Source organism: Phoca vitulina, unplaced genomic scaffold (assembly GCF_004348235.1).
Source record: "Phoca vitulina isolate PV1807 unplaced genomic scaffold, GSC_HSeal_1.0 scaffold100, whole genome shotgun sequence".
Classification (NCBI taxonomy): Eukaryota; Metazoa; Chordata; class Mammalia; order Carnivora; family Phocidae; genus Phoca; species Phoca vitulina.
In genome coordinates this window covers 314796-332945 of record NW_022589803.1, presented here as the reverse complement: position 1 = coordinate 332945, position 18150 = coordinate 314796, and the positions used below count along the sequence as shown (strand labels likewise).

General features: G+C 54.8%; 1 protein-coding gene across 1 annotated transcript in view; it reads right to left on the bottom strand.

Annotated features, from left to right (window-relative positions):
• Positions 1-18150, bottom strand: part of BCR (BCR activator of RhoGEF and GTPase) — a 118769-nt gene that overhangs the window by 49655 nt on the left and 50964 nt on the right. The window contains exons 2-4 of the mRNA XM_032397547.1: positions 6256-6437; positions 2025-2129; positions 1508-1693 (exon numbers count right to left, since the gene is read on the bottom strand). Coding sequence (XP_032253438.1) covers positions 1508-1693; positions 2025-2129; positions 6256-6437 — 473 coding nt within the window. The remainder of the gene's footprint in view (positions 1-1507; positions 1694-2024; positions 2130-6255; positions 6438-18150) is intronic.

The following is an 18150-nucleotide window of genomic DNA, read 5'->3' as shown; positions in this document are numbered from 1 at the left end:
GCTGGAAGTCTGGGCAGCCCAGGGGGCTGTGCTCTGCGTATTCGGAAGGGGCCTGCGACCCTGGGTCACCTCTACCCCTGGAGGCTGGTTTCCCTTGGGAGAGGGCAGGCTCCAGGGCAAAAGCATGTGTCCAGGGGGCCCGGACCCCCTGGACACAGGTTAGGGATCCTCAGAGGTAGAACCTCTGTCACAGGGGCTTGCCTGGCACCTGCCTTCAGTGACACTCCCAGGACAGCTCCTGGGCTCTCCTACCCAGACGCCCCTCTCCCACAACCTCCACTTGGAGAGACTGACCGGCTCCACACTTTAGACCTGCAAAGGAGGCAGGGGCTCCTTTCCACACATGTTGGAAGACAGACGTCGATCGGACAGCTCTCTTCTGAGTTTTCTCCTTCCTCCTGCGGGTGCCTTAAATGTTTCCTCCTGTTGGACAAGTTTTAACTGACCCACATCTTGGTTAAAGAAGCGCTTTAAAGAGCCAATCCCTGTCCCAGATGTGGCCTGGCCAGTGCCCAGGGGCCTGCCAACCTCTTTCATCTGATTGCTAGGTTTTATTGGTACCACTGACTTTTTAAAAGCCATATCCTTGGCTCCTCTTGGGTCCTGTGGTCAGCAAAGGGCCACAGAGGCCCCTCACCTGCCTTCACAGTGGGCCCCTTCTGTCCAGAGAGGGCGATTCCGCCTCTGGCACCTGAACCGGGACCCACAGCCACCTCTGCCAAAAAGATTCCTGGTCAGTACGGGCTCAATAAGGCCTTTCAGAAATTCTTATCCTGTCATCCAGCCAGCATCACCTGTGCCCTTCAGTTTTATGGCCCCTGAAGGCAGCAGGAAAAGCACTCTTTTTAGAGATAAGCCAAGATTACAGTCCCAGCAAGTGACCCACAGCGCCTCAATCTTCTCACCCCCACGGTGGTGAGGACAAGACCTGCCTTATACGGTGCCTCAGCTCAGGTGAGATGGGCACCTGGGGCCCCCTTGCGCCCCACCACTTGGGAGCCAGACCGCCTCTCATTGCGAGGCTGTGCCTGGGTCCGCACTCTGCAGTCACAAACCACCTGCCCGTAAGAACCAGTCTTGATTCCTATAAGGCATGAGGGCGTCACTGTCAAAGTCAGCATTAAATATGCCTCCAGGTTCTGAAAACAGCTGCTGGAAGGAGCCAAGGGCCACACAATGGCTCGTCCCCCTGCCAGGGCTGTCCTTCGGGCTCCAGGGGCACTTTTCCCACTACCTTTTACTGACCATGTCTCTCCTCCCCACGCCACTTAAAAAAAAAAAAAAAATTCTCCAGGGGCACCTGGCTGGCTCAGTCGGTACAGCATGCGACTCTTGATCTTGGGGTCATGAGTTCAAGCCCCACGCTGGGTGTGGAGCCTACTTAAAATAAGGGCTCCGTGTCCCAGAGCCCTTGGTGACACACGCCGGCAGGTCAAGGGAGAGGCCTGACCCCTGCAGAGCCGCAAACTCCTGGGAGGCTGCCATGCACCTGTTCCGAGTCACTCACCAGCTTCTGGAAGAGATCCCCCACTCGCTGCTGGTGACTCCACTGCTGTACGCGGGGGAAGAGCCCGTCATAGAAGTCCTTGTGTATCTCGTAGAGCTCGGGCACCTTGAAGAAAATGGTCTCGATCTGCTGGCTTGTCAGCACTGGCTGAGAGGTGGTGGCCGCAGCCTTCAAAGGCTTCATGGGCTGGAAGAGGGCACAGGCGACAGGTGAGAGTGGCACGGATGAGAGGGCTCGCCATTTTTCAGGTGCATGGCCCGACCACAGAAAATCACGGTCACGTGACATACGTGCTTTTCTTTTAAAATTCCAATAAAAATAAAAATTTTAAGCCAGCTTGGTTTGGCACCCATCTTATGCTCGTGTCCACCACCCCATGGGGAGGTCCAGCTTCTACAGAGGTGGAATGACTCTCCAGGGAGGGTGGGCTGCCTTCGGACTGCTGCCCTGGGACCTGGGACCCCCCCACCCGGGAGCAGAGTGCCCCTGCCCGGCTCAGCCCCTACCCCCTCCTCACCAGCAGTAGTGCCTCCAGGTGGCTCAGGTAAGTCTCCTCGCTCGCCAGGATTCCAGACAGGACCCACTTCCTCATCTCCAAGCCCTTTTCCAAGTCCAGCTCACTCTGCAGGAGAAACAGACAAAGGTCGGACCCGGGGGATGACACTTGAGGTGGCCCCTCTGAGAGGAAGGCCTGCTTATTAGCAACCTGAGGTCAAGCCTCTGGGGAAGGCTCCGTGTGGAAATAAAGGGGGGCACAGGAGCCTCGCCAAGTAAACTACTTGCTCATAGCCACTGTAAATTCTGGGGGGTCATCTAGCAAAGCCGAGGGCCACCCTTGGTCTGACAATGGGAAACGGACAGTGTGAAGCTGAGCAGTCAGGGCAAGGCCGCCCCCTGGTCTGTGGTTACAGCTGCCCCGTAAACTAACACGAATGCTGATGACAAGGGCAATGAAATCTGCGGTGTGACTCCCTGGCCACCAGCGAGGGAATCGGTATCAGAGATGGGCTGTGCCCATGGCCCGCCCATGTGCCAATGGGCCCCACTGTAGTCCACGGAGGAAAGTGGTGTAACACCCCTGCCCATTCTGCCACTGGTTTCCCACCTGTGGGTGAACATGAGCAACCACACTGTGGCAGCCCTGGGGTGTAGAACCAGAGGGCTATCCCTGTGGTCCACTTCGCTGAACCACTCTCAGGGGAGATCACTGATCTGCGGCAGGCTCCTGGCCCTCGGCACTGCTGACATCTAGGGCTGGAGGATTCTCTTTTGGATGCTGGAGGCCTTGAGCAGCATTTCTGGTCTCCACCCAACAGATGCCAGGAGCAACACCCCCTCCTACCCCTGGCTGGGACAGCCACAAATGTCTGCAGATGTTGCTACATGTCCTCTGGAGCCAAGTCACCCCTACATGAGAACCACCGGGTTCCAGAAAGGACCTAAAGCCAGCTCAGGCCTCATGGTGTCTCTACAAAGCCTAGAATCAGGACCCCCCAGCATGGCCCCTCTGTGTGCCCCTGACCCTGCTGCCCTTTTCACTTCCCTGGACTGGCAGAACGGAGGCACTTTATGGTATAGATTGCTGGTCTGGCGGGAAGCACCCAGGGCCAGGAGTTGGGGGACAGGGCCACGGAGCCAGGCCTGCCCGGTGAGTGCCACGGTCTTAGGCAACTGCCCTCCTGCTCTGAGCATCAGCTGCCTGAGTGTAAACTGGGGAAGGAAGGCCCGATCCCCATGTCCCATCTGCTTCTGCTTTCTGGGTCCCTGGGGCTTGTACCACATCCTCACTGCCCACTGGGACCATCCAAAAAGTCTTCCTGAACCACCACTTTGCTCTGGGAATCTCTTAGTGTGCATGAGCTAGGTGCATGCGTATGTGTGTACATGTGTGCACGCCCAGGTGTGTATGTGTACTCATGCGTGTGTAGGGAGCGGCCACCACGATGATGGCTAAGCATCACTCCAGGGAAAGAACACTCAGGTCCCACCCCACATAGAACCCCCTCTCCCCCAGGGCACAGTGGGCAGCGGCTCCACAGGCAGAAAGCTCCAGGTCATGCTGTGCCTGAGCTCGAAACTTCCTGTGCCAGCGTAGTGCCTGGAACACAGGTGCTCCGTGAAGACACAATGAACCAACCAACCAACGAATACATCTAGAACCCCTGGCTGGGCCCTACTTTTGGCTGTGTCTTTGCAAAGCTCTGAGCGCTCCTTCTGGAAACCCTGTCTGTGTGACAAGCTGGTGCCAGGATCCAGAACCGTGAGCTTGGCCTGTGCCAGGGCCTGGGGTGCTACCACGGTCAGCAAGTCTACGGCACGTGGCGCACAGACATGCAGGGTAGGGGACCCTGACGCCTCCTCTCCTCTCAGCCCACTGAGGTCACACCAGGAATGGTGGCCGCGTGCTGGAGAAGCTCTCAGCTGACCCTGAATGTGCTTCCCATCGCCGTGTCCAGGGGCCATTTGTGCCCCAAGCGAGGGAAGATGTGAAGGTGAAGGACACAGCAGGCTCCCCGGGGAGGTGCAGCCACCCACCCAGCCCTGCTGTGTCCTGAGGAACAATCCCGCTACTGTGAGCGCCGGGACACGGCAGAGCCCCACCCAGCACGAGATGCCGGTGCTCACGTGGGTGGCGGTGCGGCTCATTCCCACCCACACAATCTGGAAAGCTGGGAGGAAAAAGAGTGCAGGCAGGACGGCGCCAACTCCAGCCCTCCCTGTTCCGAAGGGCGCGGCCAGCTCCGGGGATCGTCTGGCCCGGGGAATGTGCTGGGCTGGGGGCTGACAGGGTCGGCTCAGAAGCAGCCAACTGCATCTTAAAGGAGAGGGTGGGAAAGAGACGCAGAAGATGAGGGAACAAAGGGCGGGGCTGGGGCCAGGGCTATTTATAACCCTGCTTTGCGCACATGCCAGTTCTGGAAAGGGCACGTGAATCCAGTCAGGGCCATGGTGGTAGGGAGATCTTGGTGGAGAGGAAGCCAGAGGAGAAGGGCAACTGGAAAAAGGAGGCAGCCAGCCGGAAGGCAGGCCTCCTGCCTCTGCTGCGGAGGGGGCAGGTGGTAGTGAAGGGAACAAGCCACACAGACCTGAGGCCGAAAGAGCGGATAAAAACAAACTGGGCCTGACAAGGGGGTAAAGGCTGACAGAGGGACCCAGGGGAACAGAACCACCACCAGGCCCACGAGGGCGGGAGCTGGAACCGAGTGGCAGGACTATGGATGGCAGGGAATGCATTTTACCTCCAGCCCCAACCTGGGGGAACCAGGGTGACCAGAGTATAAAAGCCCGGCTGTGAAGGGGTGGGCTGCTCCCAGCTGGGAGCTGGCAGCCAGTTTGCTGGACAAAGGACGCTGTTTTTCTCTCTGGGCAGGGGCCATGCCTTCACTGGCAACAGGGCTGGCCATCATCCTGGAGCCCAGCCAGCAGAGGGCCAGGGGCTGGCCTCTGCATAAGGACCCAAGCTGGGGGGCTCCTGCACAGGGAGGACGGATCAGCCTCCTGGAGCAGACCTGCCCCAAGTTCAGGCCTCAGCCTACTTATTCAGGATCAGAAAGATCCCCATCTGTACCAGATCATGCTTGTGAAGCAGGAAGCAAGGGAGTGCACCGAGAAAGGCAAGGTAGTTAAAAGAGTGCCATCTGAGGACTCAGGAAGGCTTCAAATCTGGTAGCTGTGTGGCTTTGAGCAAGTAACTTCACCTCTCTGAACCTGTTTCCTAATCTGCAAAACAGCAAAACCAGATGTCGGAAAAAAAGCTGCACAAGGGGGACGCCTAGGTGGCTCAGTCGGTTAAGCGTCTGCCTTGGGCTCAGGTCATGATCTCAGGGTCCCGGGATTGGGCTCCCCTCTCAGCAGGGAGTCTGCTTCTCGCTCTCCCTCTGCCCCTCCCACCACTTGTGCTCTCTGTTTCTAGCTCTCAAATAAATAAATAAAATCTTAAAAAAAAAAAAGTTGCATGAGGCAGGTATGTGTATGTGTTACACACAGGCTTCCCTCCCAACCTCACATTTCAGAACAAGAAGCCTGCCCAGCACCAGGGTCTTCAGAAATCACAAAAGCATAAATAAGAAGCAATCCCGCAGCGAAGGCACCAGCCCAGCAGAGAAGAAACCGCAGCGAAAAGATATGCTTCCCGCACTTCCTACCAACAATGGAGAAAAGCAGATACCTCTCTTGTTTTAAACCTGGAGGGAACATCACCAGAAACAAGCAAAAGAGGGAAGGTATCTGTTATGCTCCAAAGTGGAGGTGACAGCAGGATTGTTAATGACAATGAGACTCCAAGGGGAAGACCCTGGTCAAAGGGATGGAGTCATCAGGAGCACCCCTTCTGCCATGAAGGAGCAAGTGCATTGCGTGCAGTGCAGAGACAGAAGCCCAGACACTGCCCCCTCCTCCGCCCCTCAGCACCACTGCGGGGGCCGCCACCATGTCCAGCTGGTAGGCTGGTGGTGGCATTCTCAGCCTCAGCATGTGCTACCTGCCTCCTCCACGCTCAGCGGCCAGTTCCATCATTTCCCTGCTCCAAGCACCTAGAAGGCTGTCTCCAGACCAGCAGGTGCACACCACATGGGGGAATGACGAAGGCGTTTTGGTGACTTCAACCACTGGTTGCTCCTGGTATCACCTACTTGCTACTTACCCCTGAGAGAGTGGATGTGCTTCAGGGAGCCTTCAGGAAAGGGACAGCAGGCCGGAGCCAAGCCCAAGCCCCCTTTCACACCTGGCCCTACCACCCTGGGACTCACCACTTTGGTGGACTCCAGGGTTCCCGAGGCCAGCGCGTCCCGGCTGCCCCGGCCCTTGCTGCCAAGGTGGGGTGAGGAAGAGGGCGAGTCATCGATGTAGGGCAGCCCGTCCTGGTGCCGGCGCTGCTCCTCAGCCCGGTCCGCAGCACAGCTGTACCCAGGTGGCGTTCCAAACGACGCATCTGTGTGTGTGGACAAGCAGCTGTGTTAGAGACAGGGAGAGGGGGCTGGAGGGCCAGCCGCCTGGGAGGTCCACACCCCACCTGTCCCAGCAGGCACTCGGCTGATGATGTCTGTCACCCAAAGGTGTTGAACAAGGACCTCAGGTAGGCTGACCTCACCTGGTTCTCACCTTCACAACCAGCTGAGCAAAGACCAAAGGCAAGGGAGGGCCAAAAGAGTGGCACACTCCCCAGACGATGAGACTAGGCTTGCAAGGACACTGTCTGGGGCACATCTGTGCTTGCCCTGGGGGTGGGCCTGAGCCGCTACAGAAAGATGGACCCCAAATGCTAGCTAGCATCTTGCTATCAGGGATGGTCCTTGTGCACCTGTCCATGGGGATCTGATGGGGCGAAGAGCACAGATGATGCCAGTTCAAGTGTAAGCCCCGGCCACCGTGAGCAGTGCCCCAGGCCTGCCAGGCCCAACCCAGGGAAAGGGCACTGTAGCCCCTTCCTCTCACTCCACCCTGGTCCCTTGGCTGACTCTCAGCCCACTTCCCATCTGGTCTGGCAAAATCCCAGACCACAGGGGCGCCTGGGTGGCTCAGTCGTTAAGCGTCTGCCTTTGGCTCAGGTCATGATCCCAGAGTCCTGGGATCAAGCCCCGCATCGGGCTCCCTGCTTGGCGGGAAGCCTGCTTCTCCCTCTCCCACTCCCCCTGCTTGTGTTCCCTCTCGCTGTGTCTCTCTCTGTCAAAAAAATAAATACAATCTTTAAAAAAAAAAGATCCTAGACCACCTTTACTCCAGTCTGAGTATCCCTGTGAGGACAGAGTGGCCTACCCTATAGCCAGCTCCCTGCTGTTCGGGGCAATCTATTATAGAGAAGAACCCCTCCATCCTAAAGGCACCTGAAGACAATTGCCCTTCCTCCCTGGTTAAATCACAAAGCCCATACCCCTTCGCCTGCCTTTCTTTACTTTCTTTTTTATTTTTTTAAAATATATTTATTTGAGATAGAGAGAGAGAGAGAGCATGAGCGGCAGTGGGAGGAACCTGATCTGGGATTCAATCCCAAGACCCTGGGATCATGACCTGAGCCGAAGGCGGACGCTTAACTGACTGAGCCACGCAGACGTCCCTCATCTGCCTTTCTGTAGCTCTGTTTTCAGAACTGTTCTAATTCAGTGGATCCTCACCAAGACATTAACCCACAAGGGCCCAGTCTGCTCCAAGCCTCGTGTGAGGGTCACTTCTTAACTGCTTCCAAAGGGCGCCTTCACAGCCCATGGGATTTCCGAGAGGTCATCTTGATGGGGTTACGTCACCTTCACCACGACTCACCAGCAACCAGCCTTGTCCAAACGTCACCACCACAGGTGGCCTCTGCAGTGTTTATGTACCGCTTTCCGACAAGCATACCCAGTCTGGGGCTCAAGCTCCAGGTGCTGGTGGCCCCCGTACCACCTGGGCCAGGCAGGCACAGGCTTCCAGAGGCGACCCAGCAATTCTAGAGGGGGACTGTTTCCAGTTCTTTCCACGCGGCAGCCGAGAGGTGCCGTGGCTGCAGTGAGCAGGTGCTCACCACAGCCGGCTCTGAGGGCTGCCATGCCCGGTGCGGCTCATCCACCCACACCCCAGCTTCCTCACACCTCTGCCTCTCCCACATCCTCCACGTCCGGAGGCCAGCAGGTCACATGCCCTCTCACAGGTGTCCTTAGCCCTGGCTACATGTTAGTGCCACCTGGGGAGCTTCAAAAACGAGAGAGACCCACGGAATGAGACACTCAGGGAGGTCTGGGCCCTGGTGGCCGCAAAGGCTTCCCAGGGGTTCCGGCAGGAAGCAGGGCTGAGCCTGCTGCACTAGCAGGAGCTGACGCCTGGCACTGTGCTGTCCTGCTGACCCCCACTGCGTCCCTGCTGTCCCCGTACAGGCTCGGCCGCGTTCTGCTGCTGTGTGTGTCCACAGGAGGGCCCCAGCAGAGGCTAGCAGACAGGCTGGGGGACCCTCAGAGCTGGGGGGGGGCTCCTACCCTGTCCCCTAACAAGCTGTACTGAGGTCCCCTGATCTCCCTAATCCATGGGCTACCTTGGGGGCTCCTGGTACCATCACCATGTGGGCTATCAATGCTCAGCCCTGCTGGGGTTTGCACTGTCCTACCAGGACAGTCAGAAGCCAAGGCCAAGTTCTGTCTCTTCTCCTAGGCATCTGTAAAGGCATTCAACTAGCTCTTGCCCAGCATCCCTGAGGACAGATGGGGAGGGTTTAAATGTATTAAAAAGCACAAACCCTGTTCATACAGAACTCTAGCCCCAGACTCCATCCCCAAAACAGGTCTGACTTCAGCGTCCACTTCCTTTTGGGGGAATCACAGATTTTTTTTTTTTTAAGATTTTTTATTTATTTACTTGACAGAGAGAGACACAGCGAGAGAGGCAACACAAGCAGGGGTAGTGGGAGAGGGAGAAACAGACTTCCCGCTGAGCAGGGAGCCGGATGCGGGGCTCGATCCCAGGACCCTGGGACCATGACCTGAGCCGAAGGCAGACGCTTAACGACTGAGCCACCCAGGCGCCCCAGATTTTTTTTTTTTTAAACCAAAGTGAACACAGAGGACTTCCTGTTCACTCAACATCCATGATATGAACCTTATATCATAGCAGCCCCTACTGAAAACTTGCCCTTCACGGGAGCTGCTTCCAAGGGCAGTCCGGGCCCTGGACAGAAGACTTTGGCTGCCAGATGCCTTCCTCACAGGTAGTCTGAATGATCCCCCTGAGCCACGGGGGTCGTTACTCTTATTTCGGCAACCCAGGACACGTCCTCGGCAGGGCGGGGCGGCGGGGGGCAGGTGGGCCAGTTCTACAAGCTGTGGTGTGAATTTCCCAGAAGTGAGGCTCTGGTCCTGTCCAGGTTGCTACAGACCTGTGAGAATTAGTGCAGGTCACTTAAGGTGTCCGTGTCTCCGTTTTCCTGACTTTATAAACAGGTGTGTGGACTAAACTAAATGGATGGAGGCTGGCTCCATTATGTCATTGTGAGGGTCAGCCAGCCAAGCCCTGCCTACCTCCTGACCTCACCTCCTTCAACAGCTTCCTTCCTCTGCTTCCCACTTCTCCTCTGGACCTGGCTTTTACCTTAGCTCAGAATTTTCACTGCCCACACAGCTTCCCTAAGAAACTTTAAACTATTCATGCCTATGACTACACTGAGCTCGTGTCCCAGGTCAAATTAATACCAAGTGATGCCCAAGTAAGAACTTTAGGGTCAGACTCGGGAGCCCAGGGCTCACTCCAAATACTGCAAGAGTCCACATTGGCAAAACGAAGTGCTAGCTTAGTAACATCCTGATTAAAACCCCATGCAAAACCAACTGCCTGGTGCAGGTTTGCCGGCCAGGGTTGTGTGGGGCCACTGACTGTGATGTGGACACTTTACCTCCACCAGGTGAGACTGAGAAACCAGATTCCACAGCCGGACCCAACGGGGTAACTATGAGGATCAAGACAACTCAGAACCCAGCCGTTTCCCACTCTGACACATCTCCCCAAACCGATGTCCGAGGAATTGACGCTTTTAAGTCTGGGTTCCGGATGGCTGGTCACTGCTGGGCTACATTCCACGGGGGGCTTCAGCCCATTGTCCCAGCTAATCGAGAACCCCCAGCCTGCTCCAATGCAAATGTGACAGGCAAGGAGGAAAGCCTCCTTTCCTAAGCGGCACACGGGACCTTTCTCTCACACTGCAGTTTTTCCCTCCTGGGGTCCCCATACCTCCTCAAGCATCAGTTATATTCCTGGGGGGGCTTTGGGAGCTGCCATTTCCCCAGAACCAGAGCAAAGTGGGAGAGGGGCCTTGCTCTCCCCTCTTCTATCAGGAATATCCAGTGGGAAAACCTCTTTGGGTCTCATTGCCTCGAAGGACTGGGCCTTCTGGTGGCCGAGTTAAGCCTGGTGCTTCCTGCAAAGTTCTACCCAAAGCTGAAAGCAAATACTGGTTTCAGAGGGGGTGGGCCTGCGATCCCACAGCTACAAGAGGCTCAGGGAATGAGGGCTCATCTACAGAGCAGCTAACCAGCAGGGAGGAGGGCGGGGGGAACGAGGCCCATCCAGAGCTGGCAGACAGCGGCTGGCTTATCGTGGAAAAGGGACGTGCACAGTGAAATCCAAAACCTCCTCCTCTCCATGCCAGTCGGCTTAGCAGCTACAATCCCAGCACTCTGCGAATCTAAAATCTAGTCTTTGATGCAAGGAAAAAAGGGAGCCACCCCCATCCCTGCCAAGTGGGATGAAAAAGTCCCCGTCAGCCCAGATCACATCCACTTCTCACACCTCAAGGACAACACCTGTTAAAAAAAAATTCAGGGACGCCTGGGTGGCTCAGTCAGTTAAGCCTCTGCCTTCGGCTCGGGTCATGATCCCAGGGTCCTGGGATCGAGTCCGACATCAGGCTCCTTGCTCAGCAAGGAGCCTGCTTCTCCCTCTGCCTGCCTCTGTCTCTCTCCCTGATAAATAAAATCTTTAAAAAAAAAAAAAATTCCTCGGGGCGCCTGGGTGGCTCAGTTGGTTGGGCGTCTGCCTTTGGCTCGGGTCATGGTCCCAGGATCCTGGGATCGAGTCCTGCATTGGGCTCCCTGCTCAGTGGGGAGCCTGCTTCTCCCTCTCTCTCTCTGCCCCTCCCCCTGCTCATGCTCACCCACTTGCATTCTCTCTCTTTCTCAAGTAAATAAATACAATCTTTTTAAAAAGTCCCTTAAAAAATTAAATGTAGAAGTAATGTATGATCAAGTAATTCCACGTCTGGATATACACTTAAAAGAACTCAAAGCAGGGACTCAAACAGATACTTGCACACCCATGTTCCTAGCAACATCATTCACAATAGCCAAACTATGGAAACAACTCAAGTATCCACTGACGGATGAATGGAAAAGCAAAATGTGGTATGGATATACAATGGAATATTACTTAGCCTTAAAATGCAAGGCAATTCTGACACATGCCATCACACGGATGAGCCTTGAGGATATTACGCTAAGGGAAATAAGCCCGTCACAAAATGACAAATTTGCTGTGTGAGTCCACTTATAGGAGGGACCTGGAATAGTCGATTCATGGAGACGGGGAGGAGAATGGTGGCTGCCAGGGCCTGGGGTGGAGGCAATGGGGAGTTGTTGTTTTGTGGTGACAGAGTTGTAGTCTGGGAAGATGAAAAAGTGCTGGGGAGGGATGGTGTTGACGGCTGCACCACCGTGTGAATGTGCTTAATGCCACTGAACAGTATGCTTCCGAGTGATGAAAATGTTCCATTTTACGTTATGTAACAAGTACAAACCACATGCACACATCCCTAAGGTCCCTCCCGGACAGGGGCAATGCGTGGGTAGCTGAGCTAGGAGAGCCCAGGGGAGCTTCCTTTCCTCCCCTTCATCCCCTTCATCGCCAACGGCCCCTGGCAACCACATCTAAGATACGCATAGAATCAAAACTTGCAAGCAGTGTGCTCCCTGAGCTGATGAGAGCGGGCTGGGTGGTGGGTCCCCGGGCTTCACTATAGTCTTCCGTGGACAAGAAAGGAAGGCCTTGCTCACACTCCGTAAATGCAGCCTTCAAAGGAGCCCGGGTGTCTGTCACAGCCACTGTTCTCAGCAGCTATCCCGCTACTCTGAGTTTACACATCACCTTTTCCAGGCCACTTCCCTGTCCACCCGCGTCTTCCTGACCCAGGCCGGATGAGATCCCTGCCAGCCCGGAAGACTCTGGTAATCACAGGTCACACCCAGGGCCGGAACAGGACCCCTCAGGAGAACAGCACCACACGCGCCCACAGCCCTGTAGTGGCCATCCTCCCTGTCCTCAGAGGGCCACAGCGTATCCGCCCTCAAAGCACCAAATGCACTTAGCCCAGCCGCAGTCCTGTCAGCCTCTCAAGGGGCCCCCAGCCGCTCCCCATAGCCTGTCTTTCCCTTAGCCCAGCCTTGGATCAAACAGCTCCAGTAACTTCCGACACTCCTTCCCCATTTTCGTATCTGTGAGCCAGGAAGCATACGTCTCACGACAAGGCCTCTGCCAGGCCCTGCTGAGGTCTCTGCTGCAAGAGTTCCCGGGAGATGTGTGTAGAACCAAGCTCAGACCACTGGCCACAGGTCTCCTGGCTGTAGCCAAGCAGAGGAGGCCCTGCTGGACCCAATATTACCTGGAGGGTCCTCAGATCTTGCTTCTGTGGCCTAGCTGCTGCCACAGGTGCGGAGTCCAGATCCCAGCTCCTGTCCCACCCTCTGACCAACTGCACCCCAAGATGAGAGTCTGGAGCAAATCCTCAGGAGGAAGAAAGGTTATGTTCCCAGCCCTCCCCTCCCAGAATAGACATGGAAACAGCTGGAAAGGGCCAGGGGAGGGATCCTGACAAACACATACCAGGGTTGAAAGAACAGAAGAAGGGACCCCGGGAACTTGGGTAGGGGTGGGAGGAACTCAATCACGCATTAAGACCGAGGCAGGGTGGTCTCCTATCCCTGTTTAAACTGTCAGGAAAGGGCTGGGGCGTATTTATTTACCGAGGTAAAGGAGGCTCAAACACCGTCTTCCTTCTGGTGGCTGGCCAGCTGCCGTGGGCAGGTTTCTGCAGAGGCAGGCACTGGGCCCCCCACCTCATCATATCTGCAGAAGCCCTGCTATTCCCGCTCCGGCCCCCCTCTCTGGGCCCTGCACCTCTCCTGGGTCGCAGGCATCCAGCATAGTGCTAACGGTGCCACGGGGCTGGTGAATTCCAGACAGCAGCTCACGTCCTTGGGGGTGTCCGGCCAGCTAGGCATCGCGCCTCTGGGAGAGGCTCAGAAAACCCTGGCTGGGACAGAAAGAGCCAGGTCTCACCGAAGGGCACACAGGTTCCACAGGTCCAAGCTGGCTCTGGACGCCACGTTCATGCACAGCCTCGAGCCTTCCTCCCACCACCCTGTCCGCTGGGAGCAGATTCTATCTGCACGATTGGCCGCGGGTCCTGAGGCTCCGCTGGCTTCTTTATTATGTGGCAGAATCCCGGGCGCAGTCACAGAATATCTGTGGCGCTTCAGGGAAGCGAGTTTCCCAAACAGTAGAAAAGCCTCAAATGTGCCAGAGCAAGCGGGTATTTTTGCAAATTACCTGCTACCCTTTTGCTGGGCACTTCCTCTGGGCGAGGCACAACACCGATCTCCTTGAATCCACCTTGACCCCTTACTGGACAGGAACTTCTAAATGCTCATTTTTCAGACAAGAAAAGGAGTCTCTGAGAGAGGAAGAGGTGGAGCCCAACTATGCCTGGGTCCACCTGTGTGACTTATCTGGGCACTTTCGGAAGACATTTCTAAAAGGCCGAGCCTGGTAACCATATGACACACCGATTCCTCTCTGAGACCTATAACTCAAAGGAGTGAGAACAGGTGTTCAAAGCCAAACTCGTACCGGGATAATTCAATCTATGTTCAAGCAGCATTATTCACAATAGCCAAAAGGTAAAACCACCCAAATGTCCATCAACTGACGAGTGGACAAATAAGTTGTGGTGCATCTCTACAATGGGATATCATTCGGTCTTCAAAAGGAAGGAAGTACCGATACAGGGGATCCCATGGATGAGCCTCGAAGACAGGATGCTGAGTGAAGGCAATCGTAAAAGACCACAGATTGTCCGATTCCATTTATATGAGATGTCCAGAAGAGACAAATCCATAGAGACAGAAAGTATATACTTAATGGGTATGGGGTTCCCTTCTGGGGTGACGGAGGTGTCTGGGAACTAACCAGAAGTGGTGGTTGCACAACACTGAATACACTAAATGATGAGTTGTTTGCTTTGAAATGTTTAGTTTTATGTTATGTCATTTCACCTCAAAAAAAAAAAAAAAAAAGATGTTTTCCTCTGTTAAAACAGGGAACCCGAAACATCATCCAGCTGTTTCCTGAAGACCAAGAACATCATTCCGGACAGACGTCAGTACTGCCTGGCACCGTAACTCCAGGCCACCCGCAGGCAGACACAGGCTGCTTTACTTTCTAAGATATCTGGTTGGTTTGGGTGGTTTTTCTGCTTTCTTCTCTACCCTCACACTGGCGGCTGTCCCTTCTTGCATCTACACCAAGGGGGGGTCAAAATTCTTTATAAACAAGACGCCCCCCATCCAGTTGGACGCTGTACCCTGGCGAGAGGCCTGCTGTCAGAGCCCCTGGTTCTGGGGGAGAAGAGCCCTAGGATCCTGGGGGCTTTCAGCCTCTATCTATGCTGCCATCCAACAATGACATCACCAGGCTAGTGTGGAAAGCCCTGGCTGCCCGGGTAGTGGGAGGTCACGGTCCAGACCAGAGTGAGGCACACAGAAGGCCCTGGGGCTAATCAAGTCTCCCCGACAGGCAAGAAAATGCCAGTTGGGAAGGGCCTGAGCCTGCCCGGCTCATGGCCTGATGCCTTAGCTCCAGGCAGCTCTAGATGCCCTGAACAAGGCTGAGCTCTCTTGGAGGAGACAGGCCGACTAACACAATAGCTCTTCCACCCGGGGTTTGGGTTCCAGCTGGTTGGAGACTGAATCACCACAAGGTCAACGTTGCGGGTGACTTTTAGCAATAAAGACTGCATGCCCCCAGTGTGGGTAGACAAGGACTCCCCAATCAGCATTGAGAGAGCTGTTAAAAGATTTTCTTCTGTCTTCAAGGATCCACCTGTGCCTAGAGCTCTTCGATCCTTGAGTAGGGAAAGATCGCTTGTGTTCTGGGCCTGGGGCTGGAACCAGATGCCGCCAGGGTGGGACAGGCAGAGGCGGGAACACCAGCTGGGAAGCTGGAGCCATCCGCCACTGCATGATGTGATTATTCTTCTTTAGCACCAGCTAGATTCTTCAACAAGGTTCAGAAAGATTTCCTGGAGGCAGTTTGGCCTCAGACAATCAAGCTGGTGTATTTAGCGAGTACCCAACATTCAGCCAAGGTGTATGACACGTCTATTTTCTGCTGGGCACTGTGCTGGGTACGTGACGCCAGGCACCAGAGCCCCAGCCCCGGCCTCCAGGAGCCAGCAGAATCCCAGGAGTCACATGACATGTGCATCATGGCAAAGCCACCCACGGGGGGCACTCAGACCCTCAGGCAGGGCAGCAGAGGCCATCTCCCCAAGAAGTAACTACTCCAAGACCTAATGAAGTGAGAGAGGCAGATGCTGGCTCCCCCCAGAACATGAAGGTGGGAAGGACACTACAGTGGGTCGAATGGTGGCCCCCAAAAGATACATCCACATCCTAACACCTGGAATGCATGAAGGGACCTTATTTTGGTAAAAGAGTCCTTACAGATGTAACTAAGTTCAGGACTCTGAAATGAGATCACCCAGGATTATCCAATGGACCCTAAATCTAATGACAAGTGTCCTTATGAAAGACAGAAGAGGAGAAGGCTGTGTGAAGCTGGAGGCAGAGATTAAAATGACGTGGTCACAAGCCAAGGAATGCACGGGGCCACCAGGAACTGGAAATGGCAACGAAGGATTCTCCCCTAGAGCCTCCAGAGAGAGTATGGCCCTGCTATACACCTTGATTTGGACTTCTGCCTCCAGAACTGCGGAAGAACACATACTAGTTTTAAGCCATGAGTCTATGGCCATTTGTTAATGGCAGCCCCAGGTGACTAATACAGGTGCTGCCCGTGGCGTGAAAGTGCTGCCATGGGGTCAGAGAAGAGACGGCCGGCTCCGGGAGAGGCCAGAAGGGCTTCACAGAGGTGAGGTCTGTGTGGGATGGAAGAACCACTGGGCCTTCAACCAGCAGAGGGGCTGCAGAGGTGTCCCATGCAGGGGCTTCTGGGAGCTCACGAACAAGGAAGGGCTGGGAAAGGTGATAAGCTGGGAATGAGTCAGGAGCAGTGGGAAGCAGTAATTCTGAGAAAAGCCTTGGGCTTTGGGCCAAGGACCTGAGGCATGATTTAGGAAGTATCAAGGGTCACGGAGGCCTGGACCAAGAGGGGCCCCAGGGAACACGGGCAGGTGACACTCTGGCAGCACATCTGGTGTGGCACTGCAGGTGGGACCCAGCTGGAGGGACCCAGCTGGAGGCTTCTGTGATGGTCACTCCGGGTGAATGGGTCGAGGGCCTGGTTTCAGGAGGAATGGACACCACGACATCACAAATGCCACGAACAGGCCCAGGCTGAGCGGACTCACACGGAGACAGGAAGAAGAGCAAAGGGGACACTGAGTTTCTAGCACCCAAGGCCAAGACCTGGCTGCAGGCAACTGGCCAGAGGAGTCATGGCAGGTAGGGAGCACAAGGCAGTAGAGGTGAGTAGAACCCTTCAAGAGAGGATGGCACTGAGGGCAGGACCGTGGTCTGGGAGCAAAGTGGGAAATGAGGCACGTGGTCACTACATGGCTGCGGGCACCCCCCTCCCATTCTATTCCCACTTCGAAGAGGAAACGCGGAGAGCAAGAGAGAAAAGATGGTGGGAAGGAAGGGCTTCCCCGCTCTGGTGGTCAGCGTACAGAGCCCAGGCCAGGGCTGGGCCACGGGCAGGCGCTCACTGGGGGTGAGCTTAGGAGGGCAGGGGGAACACCCATTTGCCCCACCTCCACCTTGGGAAGCCTGGGGAGAGTTAGGAAAGGAGGTACATGTACACCCACATTCACAGCAGCATCATTTCCAATGGCGGAAAGGCAGAAGCAACCCAAGTGTCCAACGGCAGATAGATGAATAACAAAATGCAATGGACACGTACAATGGAGTATTACTCAGCCTTAAAAAAAGAAGGGAGTCCTGCAACATGCTACCACATAGTAAACCTTGAGGAGATTATGCCAAGTGAAATAAGACAGTCACAAAAAGACAAACACCCCATGATTCCATTGATACGAATGTATTAGTTTGCTGGGGCTGCCTTAACAAAATACCATAGACTGAGTCCATGAAACCACAGAAATTTATTTTCTCACAGTCCTGGAAGCTGGAAGTCGCCAATCAAGGTGCCAGCAGGGCTGGGTTCTGGTAAGAGCTCTCTTCCTGGCTTGGAGACAGATGCATTCTTGCTGTGTGCTCATGTGGCCTTGTCTTGGTGGGTAGAAAGAAAGAGGGTGCTAGCTCTCTCTGGGTCTCTTCTTATAAGGGCACTAATCCCATCATGAGGGCTGCCCTCATGATCTATCTCCCAAAGGCCCCACCTACAAATATCATGTTGCAAGTTAGGGAATCAACATATGAATCTGGGCGGGGGGACACAAATAGTCCATGATATACGTGTTACCTAGAATAGGCACATTCATAGAGACAGAAAATAGACTGGGGGTTGTCAGCGGCTGGGAGGTAAGGGCAGGGTGTAGAGTTTCTGTTCGGGATGAAGAAAAAGTTCTGGAGGTAAGTGGTGGTGATGGCTGCACGACAACGTGAACATGTCTAACAGTACGGAATTACACGCTTAAAGATAGTGAAGATGGTAAACTTTATGTTAACCACCCCCCAAACAAACCCTAAACAAAAAACTAAAGATCAGCCAGGTTTAGAAATGTTGAAAAAAGAAGAAAGTAGTACAGTGTTATGGGCTGAACTGTGTCTCCCCACCGCCCAAATTTACATATTGAAGTCCCAACCCCCAATACATCCAAATGTGACCTTATTTGGAGACATGGTCTTTTTGCCAAGTTCAAATGAGATCATTAGGTTGGGCCCAAATCCAATACAATTGTTTCCTTATAGAAAAGGGAAATTTATTTTATTTTATTT